General features: G+C 43.3%; 1 protein-coding gene across 7 annotated transcripts; it reads left to right on the forward strand.

The window, feature by feature from the left end:
* Nucleotides 1–7955: 7955 nt before the first annotated feature.
* On the forward strand, nucleotides 7956–17449 carry tlx1 (T cell leukemia homeobox 1). 7 transcript variants are annotated; one of them, XM_035605865.2, is made up of 5 exons: nucleotides 7956–9354; nucleotides 9464–9620; nucleotides 11871–12547; nucleotides 13640–13877; nucleotides 15340–17449. In XM_035605865.2, exons 3-5 carry the CDS (start codon nucleotides 12094–12096, stop codon nucleotides 15566–15568), a joined length of 921 nt encoding a protein of 306 aa, XP_035461758.1. In that variant the 5' UTR covers nucleotides 7956–9354; nucleotides 9464–9620; nucleotides 11871–12093; the 3' UTR covers nucleotides 15569–17449. The 7 variants fall into 7 exon arrangements, with proteins under 7 accessions (XP_035461758.1, XP_035461759.1, XP_035461757.1 ...); XM_035605866.2 differs by having other exon boundaries at nucleotides 11970–12547; XM_035605864.2 differs by having other exon boundaries at nucleotides 9464–12547.
* Nucleotides 17450–17488: the final 39 nt, after the last annotated feature.

Raw genomic sequence — 17488 nt, forward strand, 5'->3', positions numbered from 1 at the left:
TCTCTCTCTCTCTCTCTCTCTCTCTCTCTCTCTCTCTCTCTCTCTGTGTGTGTGTGTTCTGGCTGTTCTGGCTGTAGGTGGGCGTCCAGCTTTGAGAGGGTAATCCATCTCCATCACTTAAATGATTATCCCCATTAATCTGCTGTAAACTAATAAAGTAAACACCTTTCCCCCCGTCCTCCTCCCCCTCCTCAGCCCCTGCTCTGGATGGAGGTTCATTAAGTCTTTAGTACATTAATACGTCTTCATGTCCCCCCAACATTCCCATCACCTGGTGCTTGGGGCCCCCAGGGGTCCCCAGTAGATATTCTTTCTCTCTGTCTGCATAAAAAGGGACGTGGAGAATGAAGCTGCTGCTGGTTTGTGCGTGTGTGCGTGTGTGTGCAATTTAATTTTGCAGTGTGGGACTCAGATGGCCCTGGCGGTCGCCGCGGTAATTTGCCTGATCAGGTTAGAGAATCATTGCTGTAGGTGATCAATCATCCGGGTTGTCACGCCTACCAGGGGGCCCAGCCCGGCATGGAGCCGCTTGTAATTGGCACGAGATTGATGTGGCCGTGTTCGCCTCGCACGTCGAACAAAAGTTTGGTCAATTAAAGGTTGTTAAAATTACAACCCCTCTTACACACACACACACACAGACAGGAGGAGCTCGTACCTCTTTCTCTCTCTCTCTCTCCGCGGTGTTTGTGTGTGCGCTGTATTTACAAGGGACACGCTAGGCTGGTAGTTGTGCTGTCTCAAGGGAGGGAGATTGACAGTGACAAGAAAAGTGTGTGTGTGTGTGTGTGTGTGTGTGTGTGTGTGTGTGTGTGTGTGTGTGTGTGTGTGTGTGTGTGTGTGTGTGTGTGTGTGTGTGTGTGTGTGAAGAGAGAGAGAGATTGATGGGACAGTAAAGCAGGAGGTCTGGTCTATCTTAAACTCTGACACTGTTTATGTTGTTGAGTGATGCCACGCTGCCTCTACTTATTACTGACTCTAACATATCATAATTCTATCACACACACACACACATACAGGCAGTCAGGCAGCTGGAGGTTTGTGCCTCACATTATTCAGGAAATCTTAGAGTTGCATAATTTTACTTTACAAAGTAGTGTAAGTTGAACTTGTTCTTTGTATCACTTTATTGTATTTTTATTGTGGGTGTGTAACAACTTAATTTCTTTTAATCATCCCGTCCCATCTCCTCACAACCACCACCACTGGGTTGAGTTCTGTCCCTGACGCTGCGTCCCCTCTTTGCTAATAACTTAAGATCTGCATTGGCTGAACAACACAGTTGTAATCTAGAAAAGAACAATGTTTCAAAGATCTTTACAAGGAGAAAGTTGTGTCTTTCTTCACGGCCTTTGTTGATGTCATCAGTGGAGGGATCACCTGAGCTGCCTTCCGCAATGTTGGGATCTTATAAGTTATAAATTAAAGACCAAAAGTGATTGAATGAGCCCCAATACTCAGGAGATGATGATCTAGTTTGTCTCTTCCTGGTGACGTTTCATTATTAAAAAGCGATTATTAAAAGCTTCTGCATCATCCAGTTCGCTTGTGACCAAATGTCACAACTCGTCTGCAAAACTAGCGAGGATGAGAGATTCATCTTGAGGTTTATTGCAGTTTTCCAGAAGGAAGCTGCATTACTGTTGACACTTGGTACTCGATTTAGTAAGTCTTATCATGAGAACGTGCTTATTTAATGTCTAAATTCTTGCAAATCTTGTACTATCAAGCTGTTGACTGGGCCCGTGACGGTATGCCTGAGAACCAAGGATGTGCATGTTTGTGCATCTTGGACAGAGCATGAACAATCGGCAGATTAGAAACACATGAGATCAGTCGTTGTAAAATGTGCGACCCGTGTTTCTCTCAGGACCAGAATGTGAGGGTGAAGATGATCTGTCGTCTGAACAGCACTGATGAGAGATGAGGGAAGTAGCAGTAACTTTTTGTCACTTCCATTTTGGGATGTTTTGAAGGTTGGAAGTTCTAAATACATTGTCATTCATTGACCAGGAGGGGGAGCTGATGTGTTGAACGGGGCTACAGGTTGCAGGCTGGGGGGGGGGGGGGGGCCAGTTGGGTCAGTGACATGACATGTTGTTTATCCAGGTGCATTGTGGCTGAGACGAGGCAGTTGTGTGATATGGAAAGAGTGTGTACTCAGAATTTAAAGTCAGGAACATGCAACAGGCTAAAAGTCGATTCCGCTGAGATGGAGATGGTCCCAGGAAAACAGACGAAGGGCCTCAGCAGCACTTGTCCACAAAGGGAAGGGCCTAACGTCAGGACCGGGTGGGGACAGCCGGGGGAGTAAATGCTTATCCAGGTCATACTTATGTCACAGTTTGATCATATGTAATCTTGAGAAAGTTTTTAAACTGATCGTTTTGTCCTGAGAAAACCGCTTGATTCGCTCTCAGGGAGCCCTGGCAGCGTTCTGCTCATAAATACGCAAATGGCTGTCACCGAGACAAAAAAGGCACACAGTGGCCCGCGGTTTTTGGGAGGAACTCTCCGGGGTTCGAGGTCAAGGGTTAGGAGCCGTCATAACTCCTGGCTGAGGATGTTTCTCCAGCTTCCTGGAGCTGGTCGGAAGCACTTCACCACACGCCTCTCAGGCCTGTCGCGCTCAGAGATATTTATGAGCTCGAACGCCCCAGAGTTCACTCGCTCCGTTTGGCCAAACTGATGCTGGGCTGTAAATATGTAGCAGGGCCAAATTTGATCTGGCTCCTTTAACTCTGCTACTTAGGGGCCAAACTGCTGCATTCACCTGGACTAGTTCAGTCCATGTGCAATTGGCCTAAAATGAAGAGTGCTAGAAAGGCATGACTGGAGACCTGCATCTTCTTTTGTTGTTGCAGTATTGCTAGTGTCGATACTTCCAGACCTAGTTTCAAAGTTCTTTGGTGGATTTCGGATCGTCCTTCCTGTCTACTATTCCTCGACCTCAGTGGAAAACGTCATGAGGTCATGGAAAGGTGTAAAGGAGGACTGATAGGACTGAGGAAAAGCCGACAGCGCTGCTCAGCCGTGATCATGCGACGGCGGATGTTATTGACGCGGGTCTGCCGTGGTGAAACTACAAATTTCCGAAGATAAAAGTCACTTGCGTGATGACGTGCCTCTCTTCTGGGTCATATTCATACTATTCTTCTTCTTCTACTTCGAATTTAATCGTTTGCGTTGCTGCTTGGTGAGCCACGTTAAATATTCGCATTGAAGCCCCCTCTCCTCAGCGTTTAGAGAACCCGAACAGCTCTTATCGTGGCTGCCGATCAAATACTTCCAGGTCACTTCAAGATTTAGGAAAATTCATAAGCAAATTCGACCGTTACCCTTTGTCTGAAGAGAATGTGTGCAGCCCAGGGAGGTGATTCTTCAGGATGCACAAATTGCAGAGAGCTACTGTTTTACTACTTCCAGACTGAAAGCAGTGTTTATAAGAATAAAAAAATATTGAAGGAGCAATGTGCACGTTGACAGAATGTACCTAATCAAGCAATGCTAACTTTGTACCCTGCACAGGTGGATCTTTTTTCTTTGAAACATGATGTTCTGAGCTGCAGTGATGGAACAAGACTAAAAACATCAACACTGGCATACTTTTGATATATTGACTTAGTGTGATAAACCCTCCCTCTGTTTGTTAGAAGCTCTGCTTTAAAACCAGAGTGGACACAGGGAAAGAAACCGCCAAACGATTCCACTCATTTACAGAAAATCACTATTGCTTTTCATTTTTTTGTCACTTTATTGCAAAGTCTTTCATCGCTGTCTGGATCTTTTAGGAAGGGTGACAAATGTGTTTTTTCCTGAAATGGGTGTGTAGCTGGAGAGACATGTCTGCCCGGTTCTTCCTGCGGTCTGAGTCCACAGAGGGAGCTGTTGGATGGCAGCGCCGTGTCTCACACCCGTGTCTCACACCCGTGTCTCTTTACTGGTTAGTCGCTCTGCATTTTGCCTTTTGATCTGCAACTGATCTGAGTGCTGCTTGTTTTTAGGTCTGGACACTCCATTAAGCCAATTAGAGCTAACCTCTGACCTCTGAGGGGGGAAAAAAGACACAACACTAGTCTCACGAGACACACACACACACTGATAGACGCACTCGCACACAGACATGCGGGTCCTTCTGTAGTTAAACTCTCACCTTCTAATCTGTTTGTGTGTTTCTTCTTGTCTGTCATGGCCTTTTAAACACTCACCAGTTCACTTGTGAGGCTTATTTTCACTCTTGCACACACACACACACACACACACACACACACACACACACACACACACACAGTTTTCAGGTGAAATACAATTTTTCCTGGATGACTCAATGTTTTATAAAAATAAAAAAAGTTGAATGGATGAGCTGTTTGACTTAAAACCATAGAAACTACAACCTTGAACACACAAGACAATGGAAAAAATAACAGTGTGCGCGCCGCACTTGCGTTTGTCAGCGTTATTGCAACTTAATGAAGTGACGGAGTGAGTCTTGGCCGGACTCGAACAGATCTGTTAAAATTCTTTACAGAGGAGGAGTAGTAGTATTTGGACGAGGAGGAGGCGGAGGCCCTGGATCAGTCGCTGCAGCTCCTCTCTGCTTCGTGAGTGAGACGGGAGAGACGGTGCAGCTTGATGTGGGTCTGAGCACGTCATTGAGGCAGCAACACACACCCCTGGGGCTACACAGGCACCAGCCAGTCTGTTTTTGAAGTCTTGGGGTGTGGGTGTGTGTGTGTGTGTGTGTGTGTGTGTGTGTGTGTGTGTGTGTGTGTGTGTGTGTGTGTGTGTGTGTGTGTGTGTGTGTGTGTGTGTGTGTGTGTGTGTGTGTGTGTGTGTGTGTGTGTGTGTGTGTGTGTGTGTGTGTGTGTGTGTGTGTGTGTGTGTGTGTGTGTGCGCGTGCGTGCGTGCCTACTGGTGTGTTGTAAAGTACTATTTTATTTTCGAAATTTAAAATAAAATCTTGATTTTACTGAGATACTTTAACTTGTAGCTGATACTTTTGCAATTGTAGATATTTTTACTTAACTTACGGCAGCTGCTCGAGGGCACTGTCATCATTCTGGGGCCATTAGATGTTACTGAACAATAACTCGACAAGCGTGGGTGGAAAACGTAACCGATCATTTTGTGGCCCGTCTCTAACACGGTCACAGACTTTCACTGATGACCTGATGGTCTTGGTGGTGTTTTCTTTCACCTTTTAGAGGAATAAACCTCTTCAAAAGACAGAGCATGACACAAAATACAAAATGGATGAGAACTGGACACCGGAATAATCACCACACAGGCGGCAGGAAGCACACACTCGACCCGCAGAGCCTCGGACAGGACGAAGGCACCCGCGATGCACCACTGGGAGGATAGTAGGGGCCTCGGGGTGCTGACAGGGGCCACCGTTCACCAGACACAGTCCACCTGTTGGCTGTGTGTGTGTGTGTGTGTGTTTTCATTTGAGAAGTTTCATGAGTGAAACCAGTTACTGCTGTCTGCTGACAAACTGCGATTCAAGCAAAAACTGCCCCAAAAACATCCAGGTGATGCATTCGGCTCCAGTGTCTCTTTGCTCATTATCTCTGAAATTTAAAGTGAAATGATAAGTTCTTTGCAGTCAGATCTATCAGGAACATATTGGTTTGTGAGAAACTTCAGGTGAAAATCCTCCCGATGATAAAGAATTACAGTTGTCCCGTCTCGAAGAAACAAATGTGCGGACTAGGTTTTCAGCATCATTTTGAGACGGACTATTTCTAATGTTCATAATATTGAGCATGTGGATGCTGGCTGTCCTAGAGACTTGTTATATGTGTGAATCAAGGGACATGTCCTCATCAAAAACAATTACACGGTGCCTAACGGTAGAACCGGAGGCCAAAGTTTGACATCCATAGTAACTAAGTTTTGTCTTGATTTAGAAGTAAAAAAAAAAAAAATACACCTGGGTTTCATCTGTCCATAGCAATGTAAAATTTACATGACACTTTTTCATAATATTGCCTTAACAAAGCATATAGAAAGTGAACAATATCGATCCCAGCATAGAACCTTGTGGAACTCCATGACTAAGTTTTGTGTGCTAAAAGACTCATCGTTTGCATGAACCATCTGCAATATGTCTGATAAGTAAGACTTAAATCATCCAAGTTAAACACACTGTTCCTCTGCAAATAATCACATAACATGTTAGCTACAGCTTTTTCGGGGAAATTAATAGCAGTAGTTTGTTTCCTGTAACCTTAAAAACCAAGTCCGTAGCATTTTCAGCACAGGAAAGATGAGCTGCAGGGAAGCATGAGATTTTCTACCACAGTCATGAGCACCATACCACATGGACTGGGTTTCAACCAGACAGTTATGAGTTTTCCTGAAGGAGAAAGAATCAAATGATCACGATAATGATGATGATGATGTCAGCTCGGGCACAGCCAACATTCACCGCCATCTGTCTACTGTCACTGTTCCACCATGGGGACGCGGTGTCAACACAATCAGAGGAACACATTAGAGAGACGATTAGCCGTGTAATCCTTAATGTGTGAACGGTTTATACTCCACATTTTAAAACATGCAAAAAGACACTTGTGGTATTCTTGTTTCTCCACCCTGTGTTGAGGCCGTTGAAATTATCACGGTGGTATTTTTTCCACATTGACATGTCAGACCGCCGGTTGCTGCTGCACAACCGTGTGATAGATTGTGTTTGGTCTAAGGAGGACGTTTCACACCGGCTCCGGCGGTGACGGACTGTGGTAACACAGCTGTGTTGTTGTGTCTATGACTTCAGGCGCTAATGAAACTGGATGTTGTCCTCATTTATTACCCCAGAGCCAACTGGAGATCGAGTGCTGATAAACTGCCAATTCCTGAACATTTCACAACTTCTGATGCACTTTTTTGCCGTGTTTAAAGGAAGGTACATTACACTGAATTATCAAGACACCACTTAAAACATGGAGGAAGGGTTAACGTTCAATGGGTAGCAGATGAAATGTAAGCATGTCTCTGATTGGACCATGGTTTCTCCTCTTTTTAGGTCTGTGGTGTTCTCCAAGCATGCAGGGGAGTATCCAAATTTTGATTGATCGATGCCAACATGGATCTTCCTCTGTGGAAATTCACAACCCGACCACGCGTAATCCCAGAGTCAGAGATCACAGCGAGAAGAGGCTTCCTCGTCAACGTATAAACGTTTTCTTCTTCCGCTCCAAGAGCTCAGGCCAAACTTCAAGCTAATTCCCAACTTTCCTCCCCGTTCCTTTCACATGTTGCCAACGATTCCTCCCATCAGCCACTGGGTCTGTCCTCCTCCAGGGGTCAACAACTCTGGACCTGACTGACATGAGGCCTAATATGGGAAAAAGTTTGGAAAGTTGTGGGTCAGCGGGTAGATTTGACTGTAAGCAGAGGTTTGGGTTTTTTGTTTTACAGTACCCACTGCATGGGATCTCTGGGTGTCCTAGGACCAGCAGGGGTTTGGGACACTGACGACATCCCTGGTTTGGGCTCATCTCGTTTACCTTATTCCCTGTCAGTTCAAACTCAAAATCCCTGTTTTGATTGATCCGCTGTTTCCTTAGAGAAAGGTCTCTTTGAGCCTTTTTGCTTGTTTTCGTAACACCACACTGTGTAGCCTACCGATACATTTGAGTCATTGCAAAGATGGAACGTAAATAACAATATTCAGAGTAAGATGAGGTGTACCCTAATTGATCCCTGTTGTGAAAATTTTAATTTGACACAGCAGCACAGAAGTGTACACAGAGGAAATGTGTGTCTTGTGTAGAGCTGCAACAGTTAATCGATTAGTTATCGACTACTAAATTAATCGTTAACTATTTTAATGATCGATTAATCGGTTCAAGTAGTTTTTATGAAATAAAGAGGTAAAATTCTCTGATTTCAGCATCTTAAATGAGAATATGTTCTGGTTTCTTTGGTCCTCTGTGACAGTAAATTAAATATCTTTGGTGTGTGGACAAAACAAAACATTATATCGGGGTTTGAGAAACACGATCAACCTTTCATGGACCAAACAACTAAGCGATTAATCGAGAACATACTCAACAGATTAATCGATAATGAAAATAATCGTTAGTCGCAGCCCTAGTCTTGTGCAATATGAGAATACAAATTTGTGATATTGCAGTTTGAGATGCAACTGACCCACTGGATGGTGAAGTCTCGTATAGTAATGTTCTTGTTTCTTTAAAAAGTAGCTTTTATCATGTCTGTGATGATAATTGAACTTTTAACAACTAACACGTTTAAGAGGAAATGCGGCTTCATGGTTTTGAGTGGTTAAGGATATTGTTGTATATTGTCTGAGATTTTTATTTGGATTTTCCTCCTTGACCCGCTCCTTCTCTCCAATCTCTATATCTCTTCATTTTCTGACTGGCTTCCTTCAAGCCCACGAGAAATGGGGATTTTCTGGAAGTGCTTGACGTTCAGATAAGTGCTCTGATAAGGGAGCCGTCAGTCTCAACAGCGGGAAGGAAAACAGCAGCCTTCTGCCTCAGAGGGCCGCAAAAAAATATTCAGACCATCACAGTAGCTGTGTTTTGTGGACAACAAGTTAGCTCATCACTTTTGCGGTGAGCTTGCGAACCTTGGGCAGTAGATTAAAGTCGGAGGTTCTTTTTCGTCAAGAGTTTTCCAGGTACAGTACAAGTTTGCAAACCCTGGACCCATCTACTAAAGAAACACGTGAGAAATCATTTTAGGTTTGGCTGGCGGCGTATCGGATGGATCATTTTTCTGCAATTGATCATCATGGAATATATGCTTCTATGATTATACACCACAACTACAAATTGTTTAAACGCTATGTGTCAGGAAAAAAAACAGTTTGACTCAGAGCTCAGGACTCAGGACAACCTTGTTACTCCACATGCTTTTTATTTGTGAATGCAAACTTAGCTGTCACGGAACATTTATTTATTTAGCCCACTGTTACATCTGGAGCTTTAAATGATTGAATAAATATATAGATTTATTAGAGATTTCAGTAAATATAGCTCTCACACACAGAGACCCCCTCTCTGGAATCAGACTGTCGAAACCCACCTGAGAGTCCAGCTGCTGCTGTGATGCATAAAGTGGCCACGTGATGAAAGTGAAAGGTGTTTTGAATTTGGAAAGGTGTGTGTGTGCGTATGCGTGTGCGTGCGTGCGCGTAACTAATCGGGATCATCAGTCACTTGTCTCAGCGTGTTGTTTCAGACCTGACACGAAGGGGCTCGTCGTTAACACCCGTCAGTCTCGGAGCGGAGCGGCTCGGAGGCTCCCTCTCTGTTTAGTCGGGACCCAGCACTCTGCAGAGATACACACCGATCAAGAGGAGCATGCTGCGTTCAAGTCAGTGGGGAAGACGCAACATCCCATCTCTCTTACACCCTACAGCTTTGTCTTTTATTTACACTTCTAAATCAGTGCTATATTTTAACATTTTCTTTTCCTTCAAAAGAATATTTCAATTTCAGGCAAATCTGAAACCAAAAAACTGGGGGTCGGGGACACGGAGCTGGGCTGTGGGCATGATGATGTCATCACATTGGGTGGAGATGGAATGCTGATGGAACTGGAGCCAGAGAGGTAGAGGTCAGAGGTCAAGGACTCTACAGGTAGACAATCCCCCCCACAAACACACACACACACACACACACACACACACAGAGCCCTGGACTAGATCTGTGTGTGTGCTTGTCAAGGTTGAGCTGTGGGCTGTTATGTGTGTGACATCATCATTTTTGAAAATATCCTTTAGAAATGTTGTGAGCCTGCACTCTGTGTGAGATCGTGGTTGTTTTGTCCAGACATCAGAACCAGGATCGCCGGGCCAGTGCAGCTTCTGCTGCTCAGAGGGTTCAAACGTCAATCAATACGTGGTGTCTCCATTCGAAATGCCGCTACAATGAACCTAGTCGCCATGATTGAGTTTGAAGAGATGCCACGGCCAATGTTCCTGTCTGGCATATCGTGGCCACAATCCTCTCAATAAGCAACACGTGTTAATACTACGCTCGAGTATCGTCTGCAGACGACCTCCTGTCAACAACGTTAATTCTAACACTTCATTTATCATTCGTTATTTTGACTACTGCTGCGGTTAGCTTTGTCTCCGGTTCGACAAAATGTACAAATAATAGAATAATAATTTGTTATTATGATAGTTCTTCATTTTTTTTCCTGGCTTGTTTTCATGAAAAAAGGGGGGAATGCGTTTGCCATGTGATGATAAATTAAACAGTTACTCTGCGTGTTGTGCAACATTGAAGATTAAGTTCTATTTAGAGACTTGATACAGGGTTATCTAATTTTATCTCATCTTATCTTAAAAACCCTTCAAAATCTTCATATACGCTCATAACCCCCATGAAAACATATTCAATTGTAATAGAACGTGGGCTAAATTGAAGGAGTCATCATCTTCTCCCTCCTGTTCATTATTGGTCCAAACACACTCCGGTAACGAATCGTTGCAGCGCCGTGTGCAGAGTGCGGCGCTGCTGCGATAGGCTGCCGCGCATTAAAGTTTGATGCTGCGGTCAGTTGACCAATGAGACGAGTCGAAAAGCATATCAAATATTAATACTCTCTAAATGCCCCCGTGTTAGGTAATTATGTCCCAGTGGCTTTTAGGAGAGGAAATAATTTGTCATTTAATTGTTGTGCAGTTGATTTTGTGTGTGTGTGTGTGTGTGTGTGTGTGTGTGTGTGTGTGTGTGTGTGTGTGTGTGTGTGTGTGTGTGTGTGTGTGTGTGTGTGTGTGTGTGTGTGTGTGTGTGTGTGTGTGTGTGTGTGTGTGTGTGTGTGTGTGTGTGTTTTATGTACCAGCACATTTTCCAAAACGCACTCGTTATTTATGATTAGCTGAGAAACACAGATGCATCCATTTTATTCCGCTCCAATAAATATTCCTCCCATTTAATGCAGTCGTTGATCATTTCCGAAATAATTAATATAATTTTTTTTTAATGAATGTCGCCTAATTTCAGATAAGGACTTATTGCGTTTTATTTATTTTTTGCATTATTATTAAAGTGACATTTGAACTCTGGGGGGGGGGGCTTCCAACCGCGGGTTCGAGTCCTGCATTGGAAACAACATGAGCGGTGTAACGTTCCGCTCCGGTCTGTTCCCACATGGAACTAATGAAAACGCACCGGTGTTTGTTTGTGTCATCGCTCCGAGCATGAATTAATAATGGCGCCTGCTCCACGACAATACATTCAACATTATTTTTTTTTTTCTTTTTGCACTGATTTATATTGGAACGCTTAAAACCATTAGGTCAATTTATTATGGGCCCCCCAAAAAAATAAAAGACAGATCTAGTTGTATGAATTGTCCTTATGATTAGAAGTGTGTTGTAATGGTTGTGTTGAATTATTGGCAATTTGTTTGCTTCAGCTGAAATATGTGCTCAGCTCATTGGACAGAAGTGCTGCAGTTTAACCACAACACAGATTTATAGTTTTATCTGAATGTTAGAGATTTTCTGAAATTTGTGTGTGTGTGTATATATATATACATATATATATATGTATATATATATTCTCTCTATATTTAAAAAAAAAAAAAAACATCGTCAAATCAGACATGATGAATAAAAGATCAAATCTAATCTCTCCATTTTGTTCAATGCTCATAACCCGTTTGTTGAATGACGTCACAGCAGGTCACAAGTTCACGTCACACTTTTTCCTTGTCCGAGTGGACAGTGTGTGTGTGTGTGTGTGTGTGTGTGTGTGTGTCAGTCAGATCTCGTCCACCTGTTAATCGGTGTTTTATGAAGTGGAGCATCATCACAGAAGCTGCACGCGGTCCTCAGGCCTCTAATGTCTTAATTTCTCTCCGTCTATTTGGTTCAGTGATTGATGTCCTCCCACAGAGGGAGGGGGTGAGGGGGTGAGGGGGGGTTGCAGCTCCTCTGCATGTGCACACGGACAGACGTGCGCACCTCTCTCCAGATAACGACCGGAGCCCCGAGCAGGAGGAAGCCCACACGGAGAAGAGTCCGTGGAGCGGCGCGCGCAGAGCACAAAGCTGCTGCGTTCCTCCTCGCGCCGGAGCGCGGGGGCTCGCGCCGGGGCCATGGATCACATCGGGCCGCTGGGGCCACACCTGCACCAGCAGCTGCAGCAGCACGCCAACGTGGAGCCCATCAGCTTCGGCATCGACCAGATCCTCAGCAGCGCGGAGCAGAGCTGCATGCTGGGCGCGAGGATGCACGAGCCGGACTACGGACACCCGGCCTACGGCGGCGGCGTGAACGGCGTGAACGGCGGCGGTTTCGCGTGCGGCAACACCGGGTACGGCGGCACCGGCGGCTCGTGCGGCGGCTCTTATCACATGAACATGGGCGTCGTCAACGTGAACGGGACTAACGTGAACGGCGCCGGGGTCATCCGTGTGCCCGCGCACCGGCCCCTGAACGGCGGGAGCGCCTCCATGATGCCGCCGGTGAGCGGGGCCATGGGCAACCTGAGCGCGCTCACCTTCCCCTGGATGGAGAGCAACCGGCGCTACACCAAGGACCGGTTCACAGGTAGGATGATATCATAGCACATAATATAACATAAAATCAGATTTTTTTTAAAAAAAGGTTGGCCTATTCTTAAAATGCTGAACCGTGTGCATAGGCCCACACATCATTTCACTTCGCAAATCAAACGGTGATGATGAATTATTATAGATCTATTATGAAGTTGGAGATAAACGTCTTTACAGTTTTTTATTTTTATTTTTAGCAGTTTGATCTTTGTGTCTCGACCCACCAGATCAATATGTAGAGATTCCAAAGAATTTAGAAATCCACTCATTTAAGGAAAGATTAATAGTTAGTTTACAGAACATGAAAAACACATTTAAAGATCATTTGTATTATTATTATTGTGTGAAAAGACTTTCAAGGTGTTGTCTGATGTTTTACAGTAGAATTTGTTGTGTGTGTGCCATGAACCACGTGAGATGTGTAACTCTTCCTCTTTGTCCTGTACACATTATTATTTGCAAACTCAAACCCTGATCTGATATAATATTAAATTTAATCCCATGTTTACAACCGAGTACATAAACCAGTAAATTATTGTGATAATTTACGTCATAAAAAGTTCACTGGCGCATGAAAAACCATGTTCTCCGGTGTTCTTTAAATTACGCCATGGGGTTTTTCGATAAATGCATAAATGTTCCCCAAAAGGTTGTATGGAAAAACATGCATATTGATATTAACATAAACTCCTCTAGTTCTCCAAAAGTAAAACCTTGTGTTCGATACCTTTAAAGTAAATGTTGAATAAATAGAAAAGTGTCATAATTGGACTTGACGACAAAGACAAATATTGTGTGACTGTTGCATTACGGGACAATAAATCTATAGAAAGTATGTAGTTTATGTTGGAACTCATACTTTTAATACATGTACTGTGACATAAATTATGTATTGGCATATTCTTTAAGCTACTCTATTGAGAGCTGAACCTGCTGCTGCTGCTCCACCAGTGCTCTCTGCTCATTTTCTGTCTGTTTGCCTGCATAAAGTCTTTTACTCTGCTTTGACCTGTGACCTGACCTTTCCCGACCTGTCCTGTCATTTCCTCCTCCTGTCCTGTCCTTGCCCGCGTGCCGCCCCATGCAGTGTCCCTCTCACCCCTCACTGTGACACGTCGCGTAGGTCACCCCTACCAGAACCGCACGCCGCCCAAGAAGAAGAAGCCGCGCACGTCCTTCACCCGCCTGCAGATCTGCGAGCTGGAGAAGCGGTTCCACCGGCAGAAGTACCTGGCGTCCGCCGAGCGGGCCGCCCTGGCCAAGGCCCTGAAGATGACCGACGCCCAGGTCAAGACCTGGTTCCAGAACAGACGCACCAAGTGGAGGTGAAGTCACATCTATAACTTGAGGAACCTTTTCTTCTTTGGAGGGGCTGGATTTCCTTTGTGGTTCCTGAGGGTATTTAGATGTTCTCCTAAGGACCAGGACGTCCCAGCTTGGAAAGTTGTTTTTACATGAGTGTTATTTGTGATTTTATATTCTCACTGTATAAACAGTTGTTTTCATCATAAGCTTCCCTCCTACCATGGCAGTTTTCTTTCTCTGTGCCGTCGTCTGTCAGTTCAAGGCAAAACATAAGTAATAAACATTCATTTGTTACTTTGGTCCATACAGCTTGAACTAATACAATACAATAGTACTGTATCGGACTAGTGAATCATTTTAATATTCAGAATGTCCTGAGCTGATTCTCCTGCATGATCATTTTCAGAGGATTTGGTTGAATTCAATGAGATTTGTTTGTTAACACTAATTCTTCATATTAAAAGGGTGAAAATAAAATCCCTGTCATGAAAGGATGCATTTACAGGACCTCAAGTGTCTAAAATATCCAACAACTCTTAAAAATTAGACTTTGTGGGAATGAGTTATGAAGACGACATGCGAAGCTTGTAAATTCTAAAGAACATCCTATTTATGAAGCCCATAAAATGTTAACATCCTTCACAAAGATAAATAATAATTATAATTGTAATTATATAACACCTTTCAGAAGTGCTTTCACAAAAACATACAAATAACAGACGATTAAAATTCAGCATTCCAACAACAATACGGTTTTCAGGACACGTCTGTATAAAAAGGTATAAAAGAACAACATCACCTAAAAGGAAGTCTGTAAAAAATGCATTTTTAAAAGTGACTTAAAAAAGGAAAAGGTTGTGACTGCCTTAAAAGAAAAGAAAAGGTAAGATTCACTCTTATTTGTTTGCACAAGTCTTTTATTTGCAGCAGATCATTTATTACAATGTGCTGAATTGTAATAGAAAGAAGAAAACAACTTTATTTTCTTTAAAGGAACACAGAAGGTCATGCAGGTCATTTAAGATGATCAGTGGAGTCAGCTCATCCAACAAATGAAACAACTTTATGATAAAAATATATATAATATGAATAAATTATTATATTTTATTCGTTTTATTTTGACAATTTTCAAAATTTTTCCAAAATATTAATAATGAAAAATATTTGAGAACGTAAAACCAAATACAAAGCAAAAAAACTGGATACTACATAAGAACGGATCGACCTGGAAAAACAATCTCTGAATATTGTGCAATTCTTCTGCATTTTACAAAAAAACTTTTTTTACTCTTTACGTGACAGAAACACGGAGCTCTTCTTTTTTTTACGCATTCAATAATGAAGAACAACAGATTTCATATATATTTTTGCCACGACTGGTCCTATGTTTTTACGAATTTTTCGATGAAAATAATATTGCTGCCCCGATTTTGTAACTGTCTAATTTACAAAGGCCCAGGTCCAGATGTGTAAATGAATCAGGTCGGTCGCTGTTCGCAGGCGGCAGACCGCGGAGGAGCGCGAGGCCGAGCGGCAGCAGGCCAACCGGATCCTCGTGCAGCTGCAGCAGGAGGCCTTCCAGAAGACCATCAACCAGCCGGTGACGCCGGACCCGCTGTGCCTGCAGAACAGCTCGCTGTACGCGCTGCAGAACCTGCAGCCCTGGACCGAGAGCACCGGCAAGATGAGCAGCGTGTCCGCCTGCGAGTAGAGACCAACGCGCGGCCCTGAATGCAGCACGGAGGAGGAGGAGGAGGAGGAAGAGGAGGGCAGAGACACGCGGGGCCGTGCGCCCCGGCAGGACGCGTCTGGTCGGCCGGTCGCCTCCCTGCTTCACACCGGTTCGTCGTGTGGATCCCTCCGAGGCCCCGGACCGAGCCACTGCCCCTCTGGAGGGAACCATGCAGGACAGGAGGAGGCGTCGTGCTGACGAGCAGTGTGCGGTGCTCCGTCACTGGACCAGGACCAGGACCAGGACAGACCGACCCAACAGGGACTTTGACGATGTATCATATTTGACCCAATGAGAGACTCCATGTTTCATGAACTGCATATTATTAACTCATCGTCTGCCACATTACTGGACCTTTTACTCAACTGCAAAACATAACAGAGCACTTGACACAAACGTGTAGTCCCACCACATTGGAATGAAAAGACTTTGAATTGACAGATTCATCTTCTCTTCTTTTTTTTTGGGGGGGGGGGGGGGGGTGTATATATGAGAAAAGCTTTTGACCAGATTCGAAATTAATATTTAATGGCACTTCTGCAGCTGCGTCACATTTGAATGCTGATCATACTTCTTGACCACAGTTTCAGCACATTTGACCTTTTTTCCTCACTCATATTTTTATACAAATGTTTTACAAGCTGTATATTTTCCTATATTTCTCTCCGTCATTTTTGTGAAAGTGTGTGTGAGCAGGAGATCAAAAGAGCTGAGCTGTCATGAGGCCATTGTGTGTGTGTGTGTGTGTGTTCACGTGCTAAAAGAAAGGAAAAATTTTACAGAAACAGTTAAAATATTTGTTTCTATACTGATGACAATAATTTATTAGTATTTTTTGTTGATGGTAGTATTAATTTCAAAATCTGTTTAGCATTTAGCAATTTATTGACTCAGCATTTGACAGAGACCTGAGTATGATTCATCAGTTTAGTCATTTTTAAGCAGAAATCTCAAAACATTTGTGTTATGTCACGTCATCAGACAAAACACACGGTTTAAAAATGTCCCTCTTGGATTGGGAAGAAAATGATAACAGACATGTCGTCATTTAATACACGAAACAAATTCAACCTTTAATCACAGAGAAGTCTGCAGATTGAATGGAAAATGAAAACACGCTATTTGTTGCAGTCCTAATATATTATGATTTTTCTTTTTTATTATTCAGCCACATGCAAGTTTTACTTTGCTCAGTGGAAATACATGTTTTTAACTCATGTTCATTTTCATGTCAATTGTACCATATGTTAAATCACAGATCTTCATCAGCCACGATAAACATAATCATAATTCTCACATCTGAAAATAATGACATCCACTCTGTTAACATGGGCAAAAATAATTTGACTATATTGATCTTATCCTGAATAAGACATTATTAACAGCACAATGTTGACATGAGTTGCAAACAATGTATTTCATATTTGTGTCAGAACAAAGTCTGATTATGACATTGAACACTTGGTAACTGCTGGACATGTACATGTGGATACAATGCTGCAAAAACTCCTATAGGATATTAAGACGTATTCATATTTACAAAATCTGACTAAAATCTGAATACTCTCAAACGTCTTAATTTGATTATTGCTTATCCTGAGTGTGACCTTATTTAGGATGAGGTAATCTTATAATGATGTTTACATGGAACTGTCTTATTCACACTATTGTCTTAATGAATATTGCTGCCTATGTTAACACGAGATCACTACGTGTGTCCATAGGACGACAGAGAAACCGTTATGACAAACCGCCCAAGCTGGATCTCTGCATATTTCCACATTTTAATTTTGAAATATAGGAACGTATCATGAGCGACAGCACAATGTTGACTGACATGATAAAAGTCTTAAACATTTATCCACATGTTTGTGATGTGTTTTCAATCCCTCCATCAGT

The sequence above is a fragment of the Scophthalmus maximus genome, chromosome 10, assembly GCF_022379125.1.
Source record: "Scophthalmus maximus strain ysfricsl-2021 chromosome 10, ASM2237912v1, whole genome shotgun sequence".
NCBI classification, from domain to species: domain Eukaryota; kingdom Metazoa; phylum Chordata; class Actinopteri; order Pleuronectiformes; family Scophthalmidae; genus Scophthalmus; species Scophthalmus maximus.